General features: G+C 38.1%; 1 protein-coding gene across 1 annotated transcript; it reads left to right on the forward strand.

Moving 5' to 3' along the window:
- Window positions 1-1,748: 1,748 nt before the first annotated feature.
- On the forward strand, window positions 1,749-15,607 carry LOC128222911 (uncharacterized). The gene is made up of 7 exons (XM_052932085.1): window positions 1,749-1,773; window positions 2,469-2,674; window positions 3,893-3,980; window positions 10,142-10,297; window positions 12,375-12,523; window positions 13,014-13,232; window positions 13,378-15,607. Exons 1-7 carry the CDS (start codon window positions 1,769-1,771, stop codon window positions 13,851-13,853), a joined length of 1,299 nt encoding a protein of 432 aa, XP_052788045.1. The 5' UTR covers window positions 1,749-1,768; the 3' UTR covers window positions 13,854-15,607.
- The last annotated feature ends 3,840 nt before the right edge of the window (window positions 15,608-19,447 follow it).

Below are 19,447 nucleotides of genomic sequence, written 5' to 3' on the forward strand. Positions count from 1 at the left end.
GAACCTATTAATCCCTCCAAATACACCTCAGATCTTAACATGTTCGTTCCATTTTCCATTGTTTTCCACTGGGTAGACCCCCCGATCCCCCAACCGGCTACAGGGATATTCCCCATCCCAAACCCTCCCCATTTAGTGCGTAATATTCGGTAAAGTCTGGCTACGCCTCTGATTGTAACTTTAAAAACATGAGGATACGTCAACTTAAGTGATAGGCTGTGCATCTTGAATGGAATTATTGCTGAAGTTGTTTGTAAAAAATGATTTTCCTTAAACAAAACGTGTATGTTCATTAAAGGAAATGATATATGATTTATTGTATTTTCCTATCGTATGATATCTAATAAAAGCAACGAAAAATCTTTAGCATGCATTGTCACATTAAATACATGGGAGGGGGGTTACGACGATTGAAGTGACATTTACATAAGCAAAATGACACACGACGCCATAAAATAGGTATAGATATTTTTGTTTCCTTGCCCAGTATGGACAAAAGCGCTCTTGGCCCTCGGCACCTTTTTCACTTTTATCAATGTGCCCTTCACTTATTCCCATAGTTCAAATAAAATTTGCAACTCTCACATATATGCCCGCAGGTAGTCTTTCAGCGCCTCGCGATTTGATTTATTATATCTTTGGAAGCAAAATGATCAAAGAATTGTTTACGATCCGGATCGCGTACAAATGAAAGGTTCATAAAATCTCACATTTTAAAAATGACTTTAAAGTACATGTATTGCATAGTTGAAGGTAGCACGCGATTTTGATACTTACGAGCCTCAATAGCTAAATGTGAAAAAACAAATAGTTAATCAGACGAAAACATAGTGTTAAAACATATCACTCTCTTTAAAGGTACACATTTTATACAGGAAGAAAACAAATATGATGATATACATTTTCTTCTTTTGATTCTGTGATTATGTCGAATATTAACTGACAAAACTGAACGAAATCGAAATACCCCATGAAACAAACAAGGCTTTGCGTTTATATGAAATGGATCCACGTGAGAAAATATTTCAAACCTCCAGACATAGCACAAATTTGCTCCCCGTGAATACATTTTTCCCAGTGGGAATTTGCGTTTATAAGCACATATTTGTACTGCAGCCAATTTGCATCCGATGTTAAATTTCATCATTGGTTGTGTGTAGCCTTTTGCGTTTATAGGCACATATTTGTACTGCAGCTAATTTGCATCCGATGTTAAATTTCATCATTGGTTGTGTGTAGCCTTTTGCGTTTATAGGCACATATTTGTACTGCAGCTAATTTGCATCCGATGTTAAATTTCATCATTGGTTGTGTGTAGCCTTTTGCGTTTATAGGCACATATTTGTACTGCAGCTAATTTGCATCCGATGTTAAATTTCATCATTGGCTGTGTGTAGCCTTTTGCGTTTATAGGCACATATTTGTACTGCAGCTTATTTGCATCTGATGTTAAATTTCATCATACAAACGAGACATATGTCAAAACGACGTCTTAATTCAACTGTTGGAAGGCGAAAATGGTTCAACAACATACAATTTCGTATTTTGGGATAACCCTGGGTTAACCCAGCTTAGTCTTTTGACCAATGTGCATGCTACTCATTTCTAGTGCTTCCATACCCCAAACATCATGAATGGGGAGAAAGCTACACTTGTGTACTAAACATTAAACAACGTTGGAAAATACGTTTCTCCTAAGAAAAATAAATGGTTGAACGTAACCACTGTGTATGTGGTAAAAACACTTTCTGATGTACGAAGCAAAACAATGAGGTAAAAAAATAAACAATAACATACATCCAGCCTGTTCAGTCCGTTTTGGAAATCACTAACCATTCAGCTTCAAAAAGGTAGCCTTTGATCTCAGATGGTAAAACCAAGCTTTGATTCACTGTCATGTGTCTGTGTTAAAGGAAGAAGGTATGTAATAATGAGTAGGTACTTCCGAATTGGTGTAATTTGACCTGTAAACTCCTACCAACAATATAGAATATAATCTCTATGGTACACTGCAGTGTCAGAAAACCTCGAAATGCCTAAATAGAGTGATCCCCCCGCCTCGCCCCCCCCCCCCCGCTTGATAAATTTGAAAAAAGCTGTATAGCCAAGACTTTGCTTGAAACCTTTGCTCTGTTCATTTAGACACTTACCTGTCTTCACTTTAAAGCAGTCCCAATTGAAAACAAGTCACTAGTCCAAGACACAAAATTTAATTACAAGAAAACATAAGATTGACCAATGCAGTGTCCCACAAAATTGAGTAGAAAAACATGACCCTGAGGTCAAGACGAAAAAAGGCTACACACAACCAATGAACACAGTTCTACAGGAAATGATTTTTCCAATATTTACACTCGAAACTCTCATTCGTTGCAAAACAGCGTCAAATTGTGTTAAGTTCTATGAAAAAGGAGCATCCCTTTCTTTTTTCATTCAACTTTAACAAAATATTGATACTTGAACACAAGCACTCTTCTTTCTGTTTCAACCTCCTGGTCAACGTGGCCGGACAGGTCAAGGAGGAGGCGGACATCTGTTGTTTTGAGCCATATCAAATTTTCAATATCCAGGATTGGAACGAAAGAAATAAACTTATTTAGTTACCATCAGCAGGTGCGTGTGACGTCACCAATGAGTAATCCTGAGATGAATATGGAAGATGTATATGTTAAAGGTGAGTTAAATCTTAACTTTATATATATATATATATATATATATACATGACATATATAACTATATCACTTCCTTTATCAGCATTGAGGGCGTTACTCGCGTCATCCTTTCTTTATTTTTTAAATGTGATTTGGGTTTGGTAATATCAGCCTAAGCTACTAGAATAGTGCATAATAATGTATTGTATTCAAGCTACTATGGTAACTTCAGATCTTCAGCCAATGTGTTTCTTATATCCCCTTACTATTTTTATTGACATCTAGCAAAAGCAAAAACAGACTTGAATATTTATAGCAATGTACCATCCAATCAAATACGTATTTACATAAGACAACTATTGAAAACAAACATTATCTTTGATTTACTTCCTGGTAAAACCAAACAAAAAGCTGAATATGGTTTCTATCAAACCAAATATGCAAGCCGTATAGGGGCTAGACACCAGACGGTCACAACATTGGAAAATGTTTATAATTATTTCCACAAGACAATATGAGCTTCTATGAGGCCGATAATAGAACATATAGATAAAAGAAAATGTTCGCTGTCTCAGCTGAGTTAACCCGTTTAAGATTAGCGCATAATGGGTTCCCAGTTTTATATAGTGTGTATATTTAGCATGTGAAGGTCACATGGTTAGTAGCCTTTTTTAAATTAAATGGGATTTACGTGGTAAAAAGCCCTGTTAAACATTGAATTGGAAAAATACGCAAAATCTGCGAAAGATACGTATATGTCGTAAACGATGTGATACATAAGTTATTAAGATTCAATGCGTTGTACACGGCGATATCAATTTATGTAAGTTTTTAACAATTTCCATTTTATTAGCAATTGTATCATCTGGTCTCTCCCTTTTAAGCTGATTTATAATAACACACAATTTCGATCACGATGCAAGAACCGTACTTACGAAGCACACTTTAATCATGTTATCAATAACAGACGTTGATTTTGCTTATGTTTTTATATAAATAGAACAATATTTATAAGCGATAATGCATATTCGTGTATATGGTAGTTTTCATTCATGAAGACGTCTTTACGTAAGTGCCACCTACATACATATGCAATGATATTACTCAACAAGCAATAAAAAACAACAACAACGATGATAGTACCTAATAAGAAAAAAAAACAATGTCACAACTCAATATACAATTAAAACAACTACAGCAATACTTAGTGTAAGTAATTTTATTTCTCTTCGATTATGCAGCGAGAAGTCATTCAAGAGTGACTGAGAGAAAAACAAAAGATGGCGATACGATCAAGTTGCTAAAAGAAATAGAATCGCTGTGTCAGAGGTAACTATGTCGTATATTATATGGGGGGGGGGTATTTTACGACGCAACCAGACTATCCATAGTCGTCGGTGACAGTTGTTAGGCTGTAAGACATAGCCTAAGCGAGCCAATGACTCGAAGATTTCTGTCTTTCGAAAGTTGTTCATGCTCTTGATAAACAATGGTGATAATCACATTTTGAGTATAAATTTCAGCTTAAAGAGCGATAAAAAACTATATTCGTTTATAACATTGCTTATTTAGTTCAATACACAATAAAACGAACAAGCAAATGGGCACAATTGATCCTGTAAACTTGCCATGAGAAATTATCAACATACCATGATCATGAATCAACACATCGTGAGCATGTACCAACACACCGTGAGCATGTATTATCCCACATTAAGCTTGTATCAACACACCGTGAGCATGTATTATCTCACATTAAGCGTGTACCAACACACCGTGAGCATGTATTATCCCAACTTGAGCTTATATCAACATACCGTGAGCATGTAGTATCCCACATTAAGCTTGTATCAACACACCGTGAGCATGTATTATCTCACATTAAGCGTGTACCAACACACCGTGAGCATGTATTATCCCAACTTGAGCTTATATCAACACACCGTGAGCATGTAGTATCCCACATTAAGCTTGTACCAACACACCGTGAGCATGTATTATCCCAGCTTGAGCGTGTTTCAACACACCGTGAGCATGTATTATCCCAACTTGAGCGTGTATCAACACACCGTGAGCATGTATTATCCCAACTTGAGCGTGTACCAACACACCGTGAGCATGTATTATCCCAACATGAGCGTGTACCAACACACCGTGAGCATGTATTATCCCAACTTGAGCGTGTATCAACACACCGTGAGCATGTATTATCCCAACATGAGCGTGTACCAACACACCGTGAGCATGTATTATCCCAACTTGAGCGTGTATCAACACACCGTGAGCATGTATTATCCCAACTTGAGCGTGTATCAACACACCGTGAGCTCACATTAAGCATGTATTAACACACCGTGAGCATGTATTATCCCACATTGAGCATGTATTAACACACCGTGAGCATTTATTATCCCACATTAAGCATGTATCAACACATCGTGAGCATGTATTATCCCACATTAAGCTTGTATCAACACACCGTGAGCATGTATTATCCCACATTAAGCTTGTATCAACACACCGTGAGCATGTATCATCCCACATTAAGCTTGTACCAACACACCGTGAGCTTGTATCAACACACCGTGAGCATTTATTATCCCACATTGAGCTTGTATCAACACATCGTGAGCATGTATTATCCCACATTAAGCATGTATCAACCCACCGTGTGCATGTATTATCCCACATTGAGCTTGTATCAACACACCGTGAACATTTATTATCCCACATTGAGCATGTATCAACACACCGTGAGCATGTATCAACATACCGTGAGCATGCATCATCCCACATTGAGCTTGTATCAACACACCGTGTGCATGTATTATCCCACATTGAGCTTGTATCAACACACCGTGAGCATTTATTATCCCACATTGAGCATGTATCAACACACCGTGAACATTTATTATCCCACATTGAGCATGTATCAACACATCGTGAGCATTTATTATCCCACATTGAGCATGTACCAACAATCCGTGAGCATTTATTATCCCACATTGAGCTTGTATCAACACATCGTGAGCATTTATTATCCCACATTGAGCTTGTATCAACACATCGTGAGCATGAATTATCCCACATTAAGCTTGTATCAACACACCGTGAGCATTTATTATCCCACATTAAGCTTGTATCAACACACCGTGAGCATTTATTATCCCACATTAAGCTTGTATCAACACACCGTGAGCATTTATTATCCCACATTAAGCTTGTATCAACACACCGTGAGCATGTATTATCCCACATTAAGCTTGTATCAACACACCGTGAGCATGTATTATCCCACATTAAGCTTGTATCAACACACCGTGAGCATGTATTATCCCACATTAAGCTTGTATCAACACACCGTGAGCATGTATTATCCCACATTAAGCTTGTATCAACACACCGTGAGCATGTATTATCCCACATTAAGCTTGTATCAACACACCGTGAGCATGTATTATCCCACATTAAGCTTGTATCAACACATCGTGAGCATGAATTATCCCACATTAAGCTTGTATCAACACATCGTGAGCATGAATTATCCCACATTAAGCTTGTATCAACACACCGTGAGCATTTATTATCCCACATTAAGCTTGTATCAACACATCGTGAGCATGTAGTATCCCACATTTAGCTTGTATCAACACACCGTGAGCATGTAGTATCCAACATTGAGCATGTATCAACACACCGTGAGCATGTATCATCCCACATTGAGCATGTATCAACACACCGTGAGCATGTATCATCCCACATTGAGCATGTATCAACACACCGTGAGCATGTATTATCTCACATTGAGCATGTATCAACACACCGTGAGCATGTATTATCCCACATTGAGCTTGTATCAACACACCGTGAGCATGTATTATCCCACATTAAGCTTGTATCAACACACCGTGAGCATGTATTATCCCACATTGAGCTTATATCAACATACCGTGAGCATGTATCATCCCACATTGAGCTTGTATCAACACACCGTAAGCTTGTATCATCCCACATTGAGCTTGTATCAACACACCGTGAGCATGTATCATCCCACATTGAGCTTGTATCAACACACCGTGAGCATGTATCATCCCACATTGAGCTTGTATCAACACACCGTGAGCATGTATCATCCCACATTGAGCTTGTATCAACATACCGTGAGTATGTATCATCCCACATTGAGCTTATATCAACATACCGTGAGCATGTAGTATCCCACATTGAGCATGTATCAACACACCGTGAGCATGTATCATCCCACATTGAGCTTGTATCAACACACCGTGAGCATGTATCATCCCACATTGAGCTTGTATCAACATACCGTGAGCATGTATCATCCCACATTGAGCTGTATCAACATACCGTGAGCATGTATCATCCCACATTGAGCTTGTATCAACATACCGTGAGCATGTATTATCCCACATTGAGCTTGTATCAACATACCGTGAGCATTTATTATCCCACATTAAGCTTGTATCAACACACCGTGATCATTTATTATCCCACATTAAGCTTGTATCAACACACCGTGAGCATGTATTATCCCACATTAAGCTTGTATCAACACACCGTGAGCATGCATCATCCCACATTAAGCTTGTATCAACACACCGTGATCATTTATTATCCCACATTAAGCTTGTATCAACACACCGTGAGCATGCATCATCCCACATTAAGCTTGTATCAACACACCGTGAGTATGCATCATCCCACATTGAGCTTGTATCAACACACCGTGAGTATGTATCATCCCACATTGAGCTTGTATCAACACACCGTGAGCATGTATCATCCCACATTAAGCTTGTATCAACACACCGTGAGCATGCATCATCCCACATTAAGCTTGTATCAACACACCGTGAGCATGCATCATCCCACATTAAGCTTGTATCAACACACCGTGAGCTTGTATCAACATACCGTGAGCTTGTATCAACACACCGTGAGCTTGTATCAACACACCGTGAGCTTGTATCAACACACCGTGAGCTTGTATCAACACACCGTGAGCTTGTATCAACATACCGTGAGCATGCATCATCCCACATTGAGTTTGTATCAACACACCGTAAGCTTGTATCATCCCACATTGAGCTTGTATCAACACACCGTGAGCATGTATTATCCCACACTGAGCTTGTATCAACACACCGTGAGCATGTATTATCCCACACTGAGCTTGTATCAACACACCGTGAGCATGTATTATCCCACACTGAGCTTGTATCAACACACCATGAGTATGTATCATCCCACATTGAGCTTGTATCAACATACCGTGAGTATGTATCATCCCACATTGAGCTTGTATCAACATACCGTGGGTATGTATTATCCCACATTGAGCATGTATCAACACACCGTGAGCATGTATCATCCCACATTGAGCTTGTATCAACACACCGTGAGCATGTATTATCTCACATTGAGCATGTATCAACACACCGTGAGTATGTATCATCCCACATTGAGCTTGTATCAACATACCGTGAGCATGCATCATCCCACATTGAGCTTGTATCAACACACCGTGAGTTTGTATCAACACACCGTGAGTATGTATTATCCCACATTGAGCTTGTATCAACACACCGTGAGTATGTATCATCCCACATTGAGCTTGTATCAACACACCGTGAGTATGTATCATCCCACATTGAGCTTGTATCAACATACCGTGAGCATGCATCATCCCACATTGAGCTTGTATCAACACACCGTGAGTTTGTATCAACACACCGTGAGTATGTATTATCCCACATTGAGCTTGTATCAACACACCGTGAGTATGTATTATCCCACATTGAGCTTGTATCAACATACCGTGAGCATGTATTATCCCACATTGAGCTTGTATCAACACACCGTGAGTATGTATTATCCCACATTGAGTTTGTATCAACACACCGTGGGTATGTATTATCCCACATTGAGCTTGTATCAACACACCGTGAGCATGTATCATCCCACATTAAGCTTGTATCAACACACCGTGAGCATGTATTATCCCACATTGAGCTTGTATCAACACACCGTGAGCATGTATTATCCCACATTGAGTTTGTATCAACACACCGTGAGCATGTATTATCCCACATTGAGTTTGTATCAACACACCGTGGGTATGTATTATCCCACATTGAGCTTGTATCAACACACCGTGAGTATGTATTATCCCACATTGAGTTTGTATCAACACACCGTGGGTATGTATTATCCCACATTGAGCTTGTATCAACACACCGTGAGTATGTATTATCCCACATTAAGCTTGTATCAACACACCGTGAGTATGTATTATCCCACATTGAGCTTGTATCAACACACCGTGAGTATGTATTATCCCACATTGAGTTTGTATCAACACACCGTGGGTATGTATTATCCCACCGTGAGCTTGTATCAACACACCGTGAGTATGTATTATCCCACATTAACCTTGTATTAACACACCGCGATCATAACCGTTCTTGCTTAAGACCATTCATTATAGCTCGACTATTCGAAGAATGCCTATACTACTCGCCAAGCGTCACCGACGTAGGTGTCGGCCTCGGGGTCCGGTTAAAGTTGGCATTTTCACTTTGAACTCCAATAATGATAATTCACTTAATACTTTCCACAGTTGTTCATGATCATCACACAATTTAGTTCCATAAAACCATATCATCCAAAATGCAAAGCATGACCATTGGATGATTTTGGAACTAGTGTTGAAGTTTAAGGGCACACTATTAAGTGACGTAACTCCATTAACCTTAATACAAACTATGACCCTTGATTGATTTTATTTATTACTCCTTTTTTTCTTCATTGTTTTACATGCACATAATACATCATTAATGTATTCAGTTTAAAGACAAGGTGGCGTACAGTCGAGCGTGCTGTCCTACGAAAGCTCTTGTAAATTCAATTTGTAAATGCTAATGCTTAAAAAACGCATAGCTGGTAGAATTTGCGAATCGAAATTATTTAAGAAATAAACTACATAGATCTCGATAGAAAATTAGTATAAACCGTATGACTATATATAATGTTATATATGTAACATGTCTTTATCAACCTGTCACTTTCTGGAAAGAACATTGTGAACTTTTAATAGTCAAAAGCAATTCTTTGAAAGTATGATAAAATACTTAATCCCTTATTGTCTGGTTTATGAAATTAGGCTACTATAAATATATTATCATTTAAGCGTAATTTGATTCACGCTTATTTTTAAATAATAGAATGAAAAACAAAATCTATAAACTGTTATAAAAACAAGCAAATTTAAACTTTTAAATAAAAATTCCACATACCAAAGTTGTTAGCCTCGCATACACGTACATATCTCCGGTAGCATGGAACTCGCTTGATGCGCTACCTCGCGCTCTTAACATGTAGCTGTAATCTTGGGCAAAATGGCATGAAACTTTTTCATCAATGTTGACATATCACCTATAAATAGCTTACATACGTGTTCAATGTTTCAGGTCAAAACAACCGGAAGTTATACTTCTCCTCGGTGACGTGGGGGCAGGCAAAAGCTCCCTGGTCAACACTGTTATTCGGTCGCTGACTGAACAACATCTTCCGAGGGCGAAAACTGGGAAAGGTGGCGCACACTCCAAAACCGTCACACTCCAAAGGTAAGCGTCAGGTTTTCCATATTTTGATTCATCCTCCTATGTTCAGCACGGTCTCCATATGTTGATGCATCCTCCCAATATCGGTCTCCATAATTTATGTTGATGCATCCTTCCACGTTTAACACGGTCTCCATATGTTGATGCATCCTCCCACGTTTAACACGGTCTCCATATGTTGATGCATCCTCCCACGTTTAACACGGTCTCCAAATGTTGATGCATCCTCCCACGTTTAACACGGCCTCCATATTTTGATGCATCCTCCCACGTTTAACACGGCATCCATATGTTGATGCATCCTCCCACGTTTAACAAGGTCTCCATATTTTGATGCATCCTCCCACGTTCAACACGTTCTCTTTATTTTAAGCATCCTCCCACGTTTAACACGGTCTCCATATGTTGATGCATCCTCCCACGTTTAACACGGTCTCCATATGTTGATGCATCCTCCCACGTTTAACACGGTCTCCATATGTTGATGCATCCTCCCACGTTTAACACGGTCTCCATATGTTGATGCATCCTCCCACGTTTAACACGGTCTCCATATGTTGGTGCATCCTCCCACGTTTAACACGGTCTCCATATGTTGATGCATCCTCCCACGTTTAACACGGTCTCCAAATGTTGATGCATCCTCCCACGTTTAACACGGCCTCCATATTTTGATGCATCCTCCCACGTTTAACACGGCCTCCATATGTTGATGCATCCTCCCACGTTTAACAAGGTCTCCATATTTTGATGCATCCTCCCACGTTCAACACGTTCTCTTTATTTTAAGCATCCTCCCACGTTTAACACGGCCTCCATATGTTGATGCATCCTCCCACGTTTAACACGGTCTCCATATGTTGATGCATCCTCCCACGTTTAACACGGTCCTCATATGTCGATGCATCCTCCCACGTTCAACACGTTCTCTTCATTTTAAGCATCCTCCTACGTTTAACACGTTATCCATATTTTGTTGCATCCTCATTCGCCCAGCACGTTCGTCATATGTTGATGCATCCGCCAACGTTAAGCACGTTTTCCATGTCTTGATGCATCCTCATACGTTTTCCACGTTTCCATAGTTTGATGCCTCCTCCCACGTTAAACACGTTTTCTATGTGTTGATGCATCCTCCAACGTTTAACACGTTCTCTATATTTTAGGGATGCAAACGAATATTCGAATGTTCAAATATTCGCTCGAACGTTTGGTATTCGAATGTCAAAATAGGTATTCGAATATTCGATGTTTTTGTTGAATTAATAAATTAATAAACTTTTTGCCTACAACTGTCATCTTCGTCTGTCTTGTTTTTACAACGATGGACCCCTAATGCCATAGGTGTGAACTTGATGACACTATGAGTATATTTTAATGCATCCTCCTAGCATCATTAGTTTTGAAACATAATCCTGTTTGGCACGTTCCCCATAGTTTTGAAGTAACTCCTAAAGCTTGGCATTTCCATAGTTTTGAAACATCCTGCTTGATACCAAATGTTTTCGAAAATCCCTCCTGCAATTGCGCAACATTGGTTTCGTTTTTCACTGACAGTCAGTCCATTGACAGTAAAGATAAAACCACCATCACGCTTAAAATCAGCGTGCTGAAAAAAGCATTTGATTTCTTGCGTTACGTCATTTTCACCAGTGGCCTTGTGTTAACAGACTGGTCATTTGCCAGGTATTTCATCACAGCCAGCTGTATGGCTTTTCAGGTACACAACATATTATGCTTGACTGTAAACAGAAGAAGACAAAAATGAAGACTGGGCTTGGTCATGTTTATTTCTAAACATTCAAGAAAGTCGCGAAAATGTGTGACAAACAGATTATTTTCTTCAAAGTACGGCTATTTCGGTTAATGAATACGAGATACGTTTATAACATGAATAAATAAACACAGGATTTTAAAAGACATCAAATCTGTTATATACCTTATATCGCATTCGACCGCTGAAAATTGATCAACTCCAAAAAATAGCGCTCTGTTGTCGGCTATCCCATCGTGACGTCATCAAAGGGAAGATAATTTCAAACACGGTATAATTGAAAGGGTGTATTGTGTTTATCTACAGGTTTTACCAGTGCGGGGTCAACGAAAACGACCTTGAAGATGGCCACGAGTTAAAAGGCTTAACTGACATGCTACCAACGCTTATTGACTTTGCTGGCCGTGCCCACTGTCAAGAAGAATTTCTTGAAATTTTAGATCTCATTCTTGGAGGTACGGTTTTCTACGCATACCTTTTTGCGTTATAAGATGTTCCTTTACTTAATTTTTGGTCACCGTGTTTATTATATATTTTTAAATTGTCTATGAAACCGTTTAAGTATTGAGCTATTTCCATTAGTCAAGCGTTCGTTTGTTCGCTCTGTGATGCTGGTGTTTCTGGTCTATATCCAATGTTATACTGTTTTGATTGCAATTAAGGTATCTGAACAATTATACCAAATGCCCCCGCATCCCAGTGACCCTAAGTTAGGCCCATGTCCCCGATATATTTGGCGCGATGACGAAACCACCGCATTCACCCGGCACTGCGGGGCCACCTGGAAGGTAAAAACACGTCCCATTTCCCCGGCTATTCCCGGTTTACCCCCGGACCTGAGAGAGCCGTGGTTACAATTGACTGGTGAATTACAAGGCTATTTTCGAAATAAGTCTGATAGGGTAGTATTTTCATACATACATAACCAAACAAAACCATTTTCAGGATACATACCTACCGGTACTTCAATCAAATACCTCGAGGAATATCAGAGAGAATACGGCATTGGAAAACTGTCTCGGAAGTTCAACGCAAGCGACCCTGCCCTGGAAGTGACCAAAGTCGTCCTAGTAATAGACACTCAATCCTCCTCGTTGCCAGAGTCGCTAATTGAGAACATACAACGTGCTATCCAACAACACACTGCAGACGGACAACTGAAGTGTAGGTAGATTTATTCCATGTTCCAAGAGCCAAAAAGCGTGCGTTAACTAATGTCTAAATCGTTATTATAAATGTTACAGTTTTACTATTATCAAATCTATGATTAATTGCCATAATACCTGTCCGAGAATCATTGCATTTTCAGACCAATGTGATCTTTTTGTCGTTTTGACGAAAATGGACATGGAAAAGGATGTCACAGATGAAGAAAATAAGCTTGATTCAACTGTGTCGGTTGAAAAGTCGATTACGTCGCGTGAAGAGAGAGAACGCCAGCTTGCTATTCTGCTTACCATCGAGGGAGCCCTTAACGACAATCTCTTTCGGTGGACCAGTTACCATGACAACATAACGGAGCAAAATCCCGAGATTGACATCGTGGCTCTTAAGTTTTTGAAAACCATGATGCAACAAAGACCGACAGATGTCCAATCAAGCGTGAAACCGAAAGAACTGTTGCTGAAAGAGAAAATTCAAATGAAAGTTGAAAAAATATGGGATGTAGCCTTAACATCTGCCGGTAGAAATTGGAACAGTCTGGAGAAACAAACTAAACTTACAGTACTGGCTGTTTTCGTAGGATGCTTTATTATCTACCTCCTAAGCCGTTCTGTTTTATAACTTCTTATGTCAATAAAGAAGTGACAATGTGGCATTCTTGGCGTGACATTCAGGCGGTTCAGTTTTGTAGATTGTTCGATGAGCCCATTTATAACTTTATTTTACGAAACGAACTATTTCAAGAACCCACGCTGTTGTATTATTATATACACTACAATACTCAAACACTATAATAGACAATGAGTTAAATTGTATTACTTCCCTTTAATCATAAACTCTATTACATGTACATGTATTGTTTATTATATACTGATGTTGTACACTTTAATAGCACTTGTTAATCGAATTTCACACTATAAACATGTACCCAAAACTTGGTTTCTTTGTACATCTCACACCCATCCCAAGGAATACAACACACACCAGCAGGATGAGGGCACCTGCCTAAAAGTGACACTCTTGTTCAAAATCAATATATACACATGTATAACAAACATCAATTTTTACTGATAAACCTTTAACTACTTACTAAATAATGCAGTTATGGAAAATATTTATTACTGATAACAAGATTGTAACCGTGTATTTAAAAGCAGAAAGCGCAAAAATATTAAATGATTGGTGAATGCTAAAAGATTTCCTTTGGTCTACTATAGCCTCATAAGGTAGAAATACCGTGTTTCTGCACTTTTCTTTCAAATTAAACACGGTGTTTTTGTACTCTTTTTACCAAAATATTTTATATGAATTACTTCCCAGAAAAGTGGTCACAATGTTTTATACATGTAGTTCCAAAAAAGATGTTTTTTATTGTTTAAAATGTGGTGAAAAAAAATAGTTAAAGAGAAAAGAAAAATAAGACTGTTAAATACACTTGAAAAAAATGTTTACAAAAGTTATAAATGATAGAGATACTTTTTTGAGAAAGACGTATTCATGTAATGTGTATATTGAGGCACAATCGGGCTTTAGAAGGCAGTTTGGAACTGTTGATAATGTGTTTGTTTGTTTTACATGGTATACTATATAAATAAACCATAATAATTTGCAGTTTTTATTGAATTTACCAAACCATTTAAATACATTCTGAGGGAAAGCATATGGTTAATTTAGTTTATCGAACTTTTTGTGAAAGGAAAAATTACTTTAATAGTTGAAACATTGTATAAACATATTTAAAAATGAAACATGTCTTTGTATTTTATATTTTTTAACCTTTTTATATATTGGTAGGATGAGTCAGTTAATCTGTTCGCTCCTAACCTAGTTAGAGGTGATACATGGTTTATTAAATTATTTCTTACCAGAGCTTATTTAAAGCACCAAAGATACAGCTGTTACATTTTATGTTCTTCTCTCTTTTAAGACTTCTTTTAGACACCTAGTGTCACGATTAAATGACTCAACCTACTTTTTAGTGTGTTATTGTGTCTAAGTATACAATGATATATAATGTATTCTTATGTGTTGTTTGAAGCAGTTTGCACACTGTGAAATGTTATGTAAAAGTTTTATAGTCTCGTAATTCTTTAATAGAATGGCCGCATATATATCCTGTTTTGTACATACTGTGTTTTACCTGATTTGAATATATGTGGATGAGACTTTAATAAATAAATAAATAAATATATGAGATCAAGTATGAGTGATGACACCATGCATACTTGGTGTAATTCAGTGTGAAACTTTGTCTCCTTTCTTATTTTGTATGTATTAAAATGAAATAGAAGAATGTTTTAGTTTATGCTAACTGTCTTCTATGGTGTTGAAAGCGTTTCTCTTCGATGTAAGCGGATGATAAAAATGTTGTTGTTGTTGTTGTTGTTGTTTTTATCAGAATCTGAAAGTGAGTTACAAAATGGATGGTTGCTCAGTGGTTGCGCAGTGTTTAATGACAATGTTTTTTTTATAATGATGTAGAATTTTGTAATGTTTTAGTATCAAGGGCAAGATAAATTGAGAATAAACATCTTACTTACTTAGGAAGTTAGAAATAGTATTTATTATTGGTGACGGATTGAGAAAACATAAATACTTATGAATAGCATTTACTATTGGTGGTTTGTTTAGTACAACTTTTGAAACTTTATCGGGACGATCTTTGAACTTATTATGAAGTCTGTAGACAATAATGTTATAATGAAACCGTCTTACTCTGAACTTATTACGAAGTCTGTAGACAATAATGTTATAATGAAACCGTCTTACTCTGAACTTATTACGAAGTCTGTAGACAATAATGTTATAATGAAACCGTCTTACTCTGAACTTATTACAAAGTCTGTAGACAATAATGTTATAATGAAACCGTCTTACTCAAGTTAAACGTTATAAACTCGCAGTTTAGGGAATGCTTGTCATGTGAATTCCCTATAAAATCATTGTAGCGGCTTGCTTATCAAGAACGGGAATAATTTTATAAGAGAGGTAACCCTAGACACCAAATATAACCATTACGTTTTTTAGTAACCTCCCTTGCAATAGAACTTGGTAAGAGAGGGAAGCGGTAAGCAGATAAACAATTGCAACTGTTAAACATGCGGTGTTTTTGCTGTAATTTAAATTCTCTTTTAGGATAACAATTGCTTTCCTGGAAACGCTTCAAATGATGCAGATTAATAAAAAATACATTCAATGCAAAAGCAAAAGTGCCAAGTTGAAGGTCGCATGGAGTGCGTCAATATACCTGGACTACGTCAGCAAAACAAGTTATTTTCGTCTGCCAACTTGTCAACACTGTTGTAATCAATGAATATCAACAAACAACGACTGAATCACTGAGATCAGCATTTCCAGGAAAGTTTAATATACTAGGAAGGGAAAGGATGGCTTTGATCATCTTATTAATTCACATTTTGGAAGAAACAATGTATTAACTTTGCTGCAGGAATGTTACTATCTTAAAACAGACCAGTCCACATGTTATAAAATAACATGCCGCGGAAAGTTACGAGGCGCTTCGGAACTTTCCGTCACCTTATCGGCTCTGACATGATCGAGTGATTTTACTACGCCAGACGACAAAGAATGCAGGCGTAAACAAAACCCCTTAGGCGCCTCTATAACGGGATTGGCTGAGCGGAGAAGCATGTGGTACTAGTCTAGTGACCTACATTTCACCGGGATTCCTTACTGGCTCCCGCTTTTCTTTGCGGTCTAATGGAAAGAAGTATGTAAACAATGTTCTAAATCAAACTATATGGAGAAAACAAGTACGAACACACTTGTCCATACTTCCTCGTAAAAAGCCGACATTGAGGCCTTAGTTACCGATAAACATTGTTGATTAAAATAGTGTATTATCCAAATTAACGTACCAAAGTTTGATGACAATAAAGAACCCATTGATGCTTTGGGTGTGACTCAGATACGCAGTGGAGCGCGTCAGAAAGTCGGTTCACCTTCACAAAAATTGATTAAAGGAATTTTAAGTAGTAAACGCCCAAATTTATGAATTCCTGGGGAATATTTATGATGAAATCATCCAAATGAGTTGATCGCTTGCCAGGCGGTATAGATAAAGGTGAGATTGCATTCGGTGCACACACAAAAAAAATGTATAACGCTGGGAATGAGAGACTGGTGCCCCATGTTTTACTCGCACCCCCGCCCTCTCCCCACTTCCTTTGGAATGCGGTATGCAAAACCTTACAATATGGCATTATTCAGTAGGCAGGTAATCGAAATTTTACGCAGGATTCGGGTTGAAAATTAAGGAGTATTCGGCGCACAAGGGGGTTGGGGTTTTCACCCTGAGCGTCTGCTGTATCAGTTGTTTTATCTGCATTGGAAACATTGCAGCTCCAGCTGACAATAAATGTTGATACTCAGTTGTCCTTTACATTATCGATATTGTAAAGTTTAAAATGCGCACTATGCATGAGTGATAGCAGTTAACATGCGGTGCGATCATGATACACCCGCGCCTGTGCTGAAAATCTAGGAAAATAAATAAATCATCCTGAGGACTCAGACAACACAATATTTCATGCAATTATACTAACTGTCTAAACTCCCTTCGATGTCGCCTACCCCTCCCTAACGGGGCATCCGCTTTCCCGACTCGGGGAGTTTAAACTCAGACTTAAACAACAAATATACTTTTTACCTTTTATCGAAACTACCGTGGACACCGCCTCCCCGGGCCGGGCTATGTGTGATTTGTGTCTCAATCATTGTTTTTACGTATGGTGGACTTTAGGATACGCTCATGCATACTCTAGTAGGCCCGGGAATACAATTCTATTTTGGTTACCTCAAAATGGCAAGTGCATAAATTCCAAAATCAGGAATTACAAAAAAGAAGGCTAATGGGTTGTATGGTTGAACAATTAAGCAAGGCGACTTGAAAAAAACGCATCAAAATGTGTCCGAGAACTCGTATACTGGTACATGCAACTTTTTACAGGTTGATTTTATTTAAATTTCACTGAATGTGAGCGTCCAGTTATGTCATAACCTGTAGTCTGGAGTGGGGTGGGGCACGCGCCACGCTCGCACCCCATGCAACATTTTGTACATGCACTGCTAAATACCTCCCAACCATGGTCGACAGCTCATCTCAATCAATATGGGCGTACATATACAGGTGCTTCGAGTAAGCTCCTGTGCACGGTGCAGTCGCATTCACTGAACCCATGACATTTGATGTTGTTGACTTGTTTGTGTTGATCTTTAAATTTCTTGTTTCATACCTGCTGACAATGACATAATTTTATTTACATAAGAGCGTTTGAAGCATTATTGCGTTGTTATAATGAAAAGAAAATCATAGCTGTATAGAATTCCCTACAAATGCCGTGTACTTTTATCTGTTTGTCTGTTTCATAATCCTTGTTTACTGCACGCATCGATACCTCGAGGGAAATATAAATGTCATTTATACTAATGTGCATTCACATGTTTTAACGTGCAGGGGTATTTCAATAAAAACACCGGTGTAACTAAACTAAATAAACTGCTTGTACTGTCTGGATGTTACGTACCTGGTAATACTTATACAATCTCATCGGTATGTTTCACTGCATTTAACATTCATATCAAGACTTAGTATATAAATATACAATGCAAGGGGTTCGTTACTATGGAAGGGAACATTGAACAGTCGAAACTCGCTTTGTCGAATTCTGTTATCTCGAATTATGGTTATGTCGAACTTTCATGGTCAAGAATGTGTTGGTAAAGTTATACACTTTTTGTATTTCGGTTATATCGAATGTTCGTTATATCGATATTTTTCCCGGGGACTCAACGATTTCGACATAGCGAGTTTTGACCGTATACACAAATGGTGTGATCATTTAGTAATCCAAACTTGTTTTTTGTCGACTAGCGAGTTATAACACGACATGTCGCCGCAATAGTTGTGTCGACTATTTTACTTATTAACTAGATACGCCGACATAAATATTGCGACCTGCCGGATTATGGCGAACAAGTTGACACTACTATATGATCAAACCATCTCTATATACGGTTAACTCTTCAATTCATTACACAACAAGAAGGCTCAAGCACTACGTATTGTTTTATTTTTATCTTACAAATATATATGAATTTTTTGTACCTATATTCTTCACTTTATATACAGTTCCTTTATACAACAAAACAACTACAGACGAATCCCGTTTGCTCGAACTCGCTTGGCTCGATTT

The sequence above is a fragment of the Mya arenaria genome, chromosome 17 (assembly GCF_026914265.1).
Source record: "Mya arenaria isolate MELC-2E11 chromosome 17, ASM2691426v1".
Taxonomy (NCBI): domain Eukaryota; kingdom Metazoa; phylum Mollusca; class Bivalvia; order Myida; family Myidae; genus Mya; species Mya arenaria.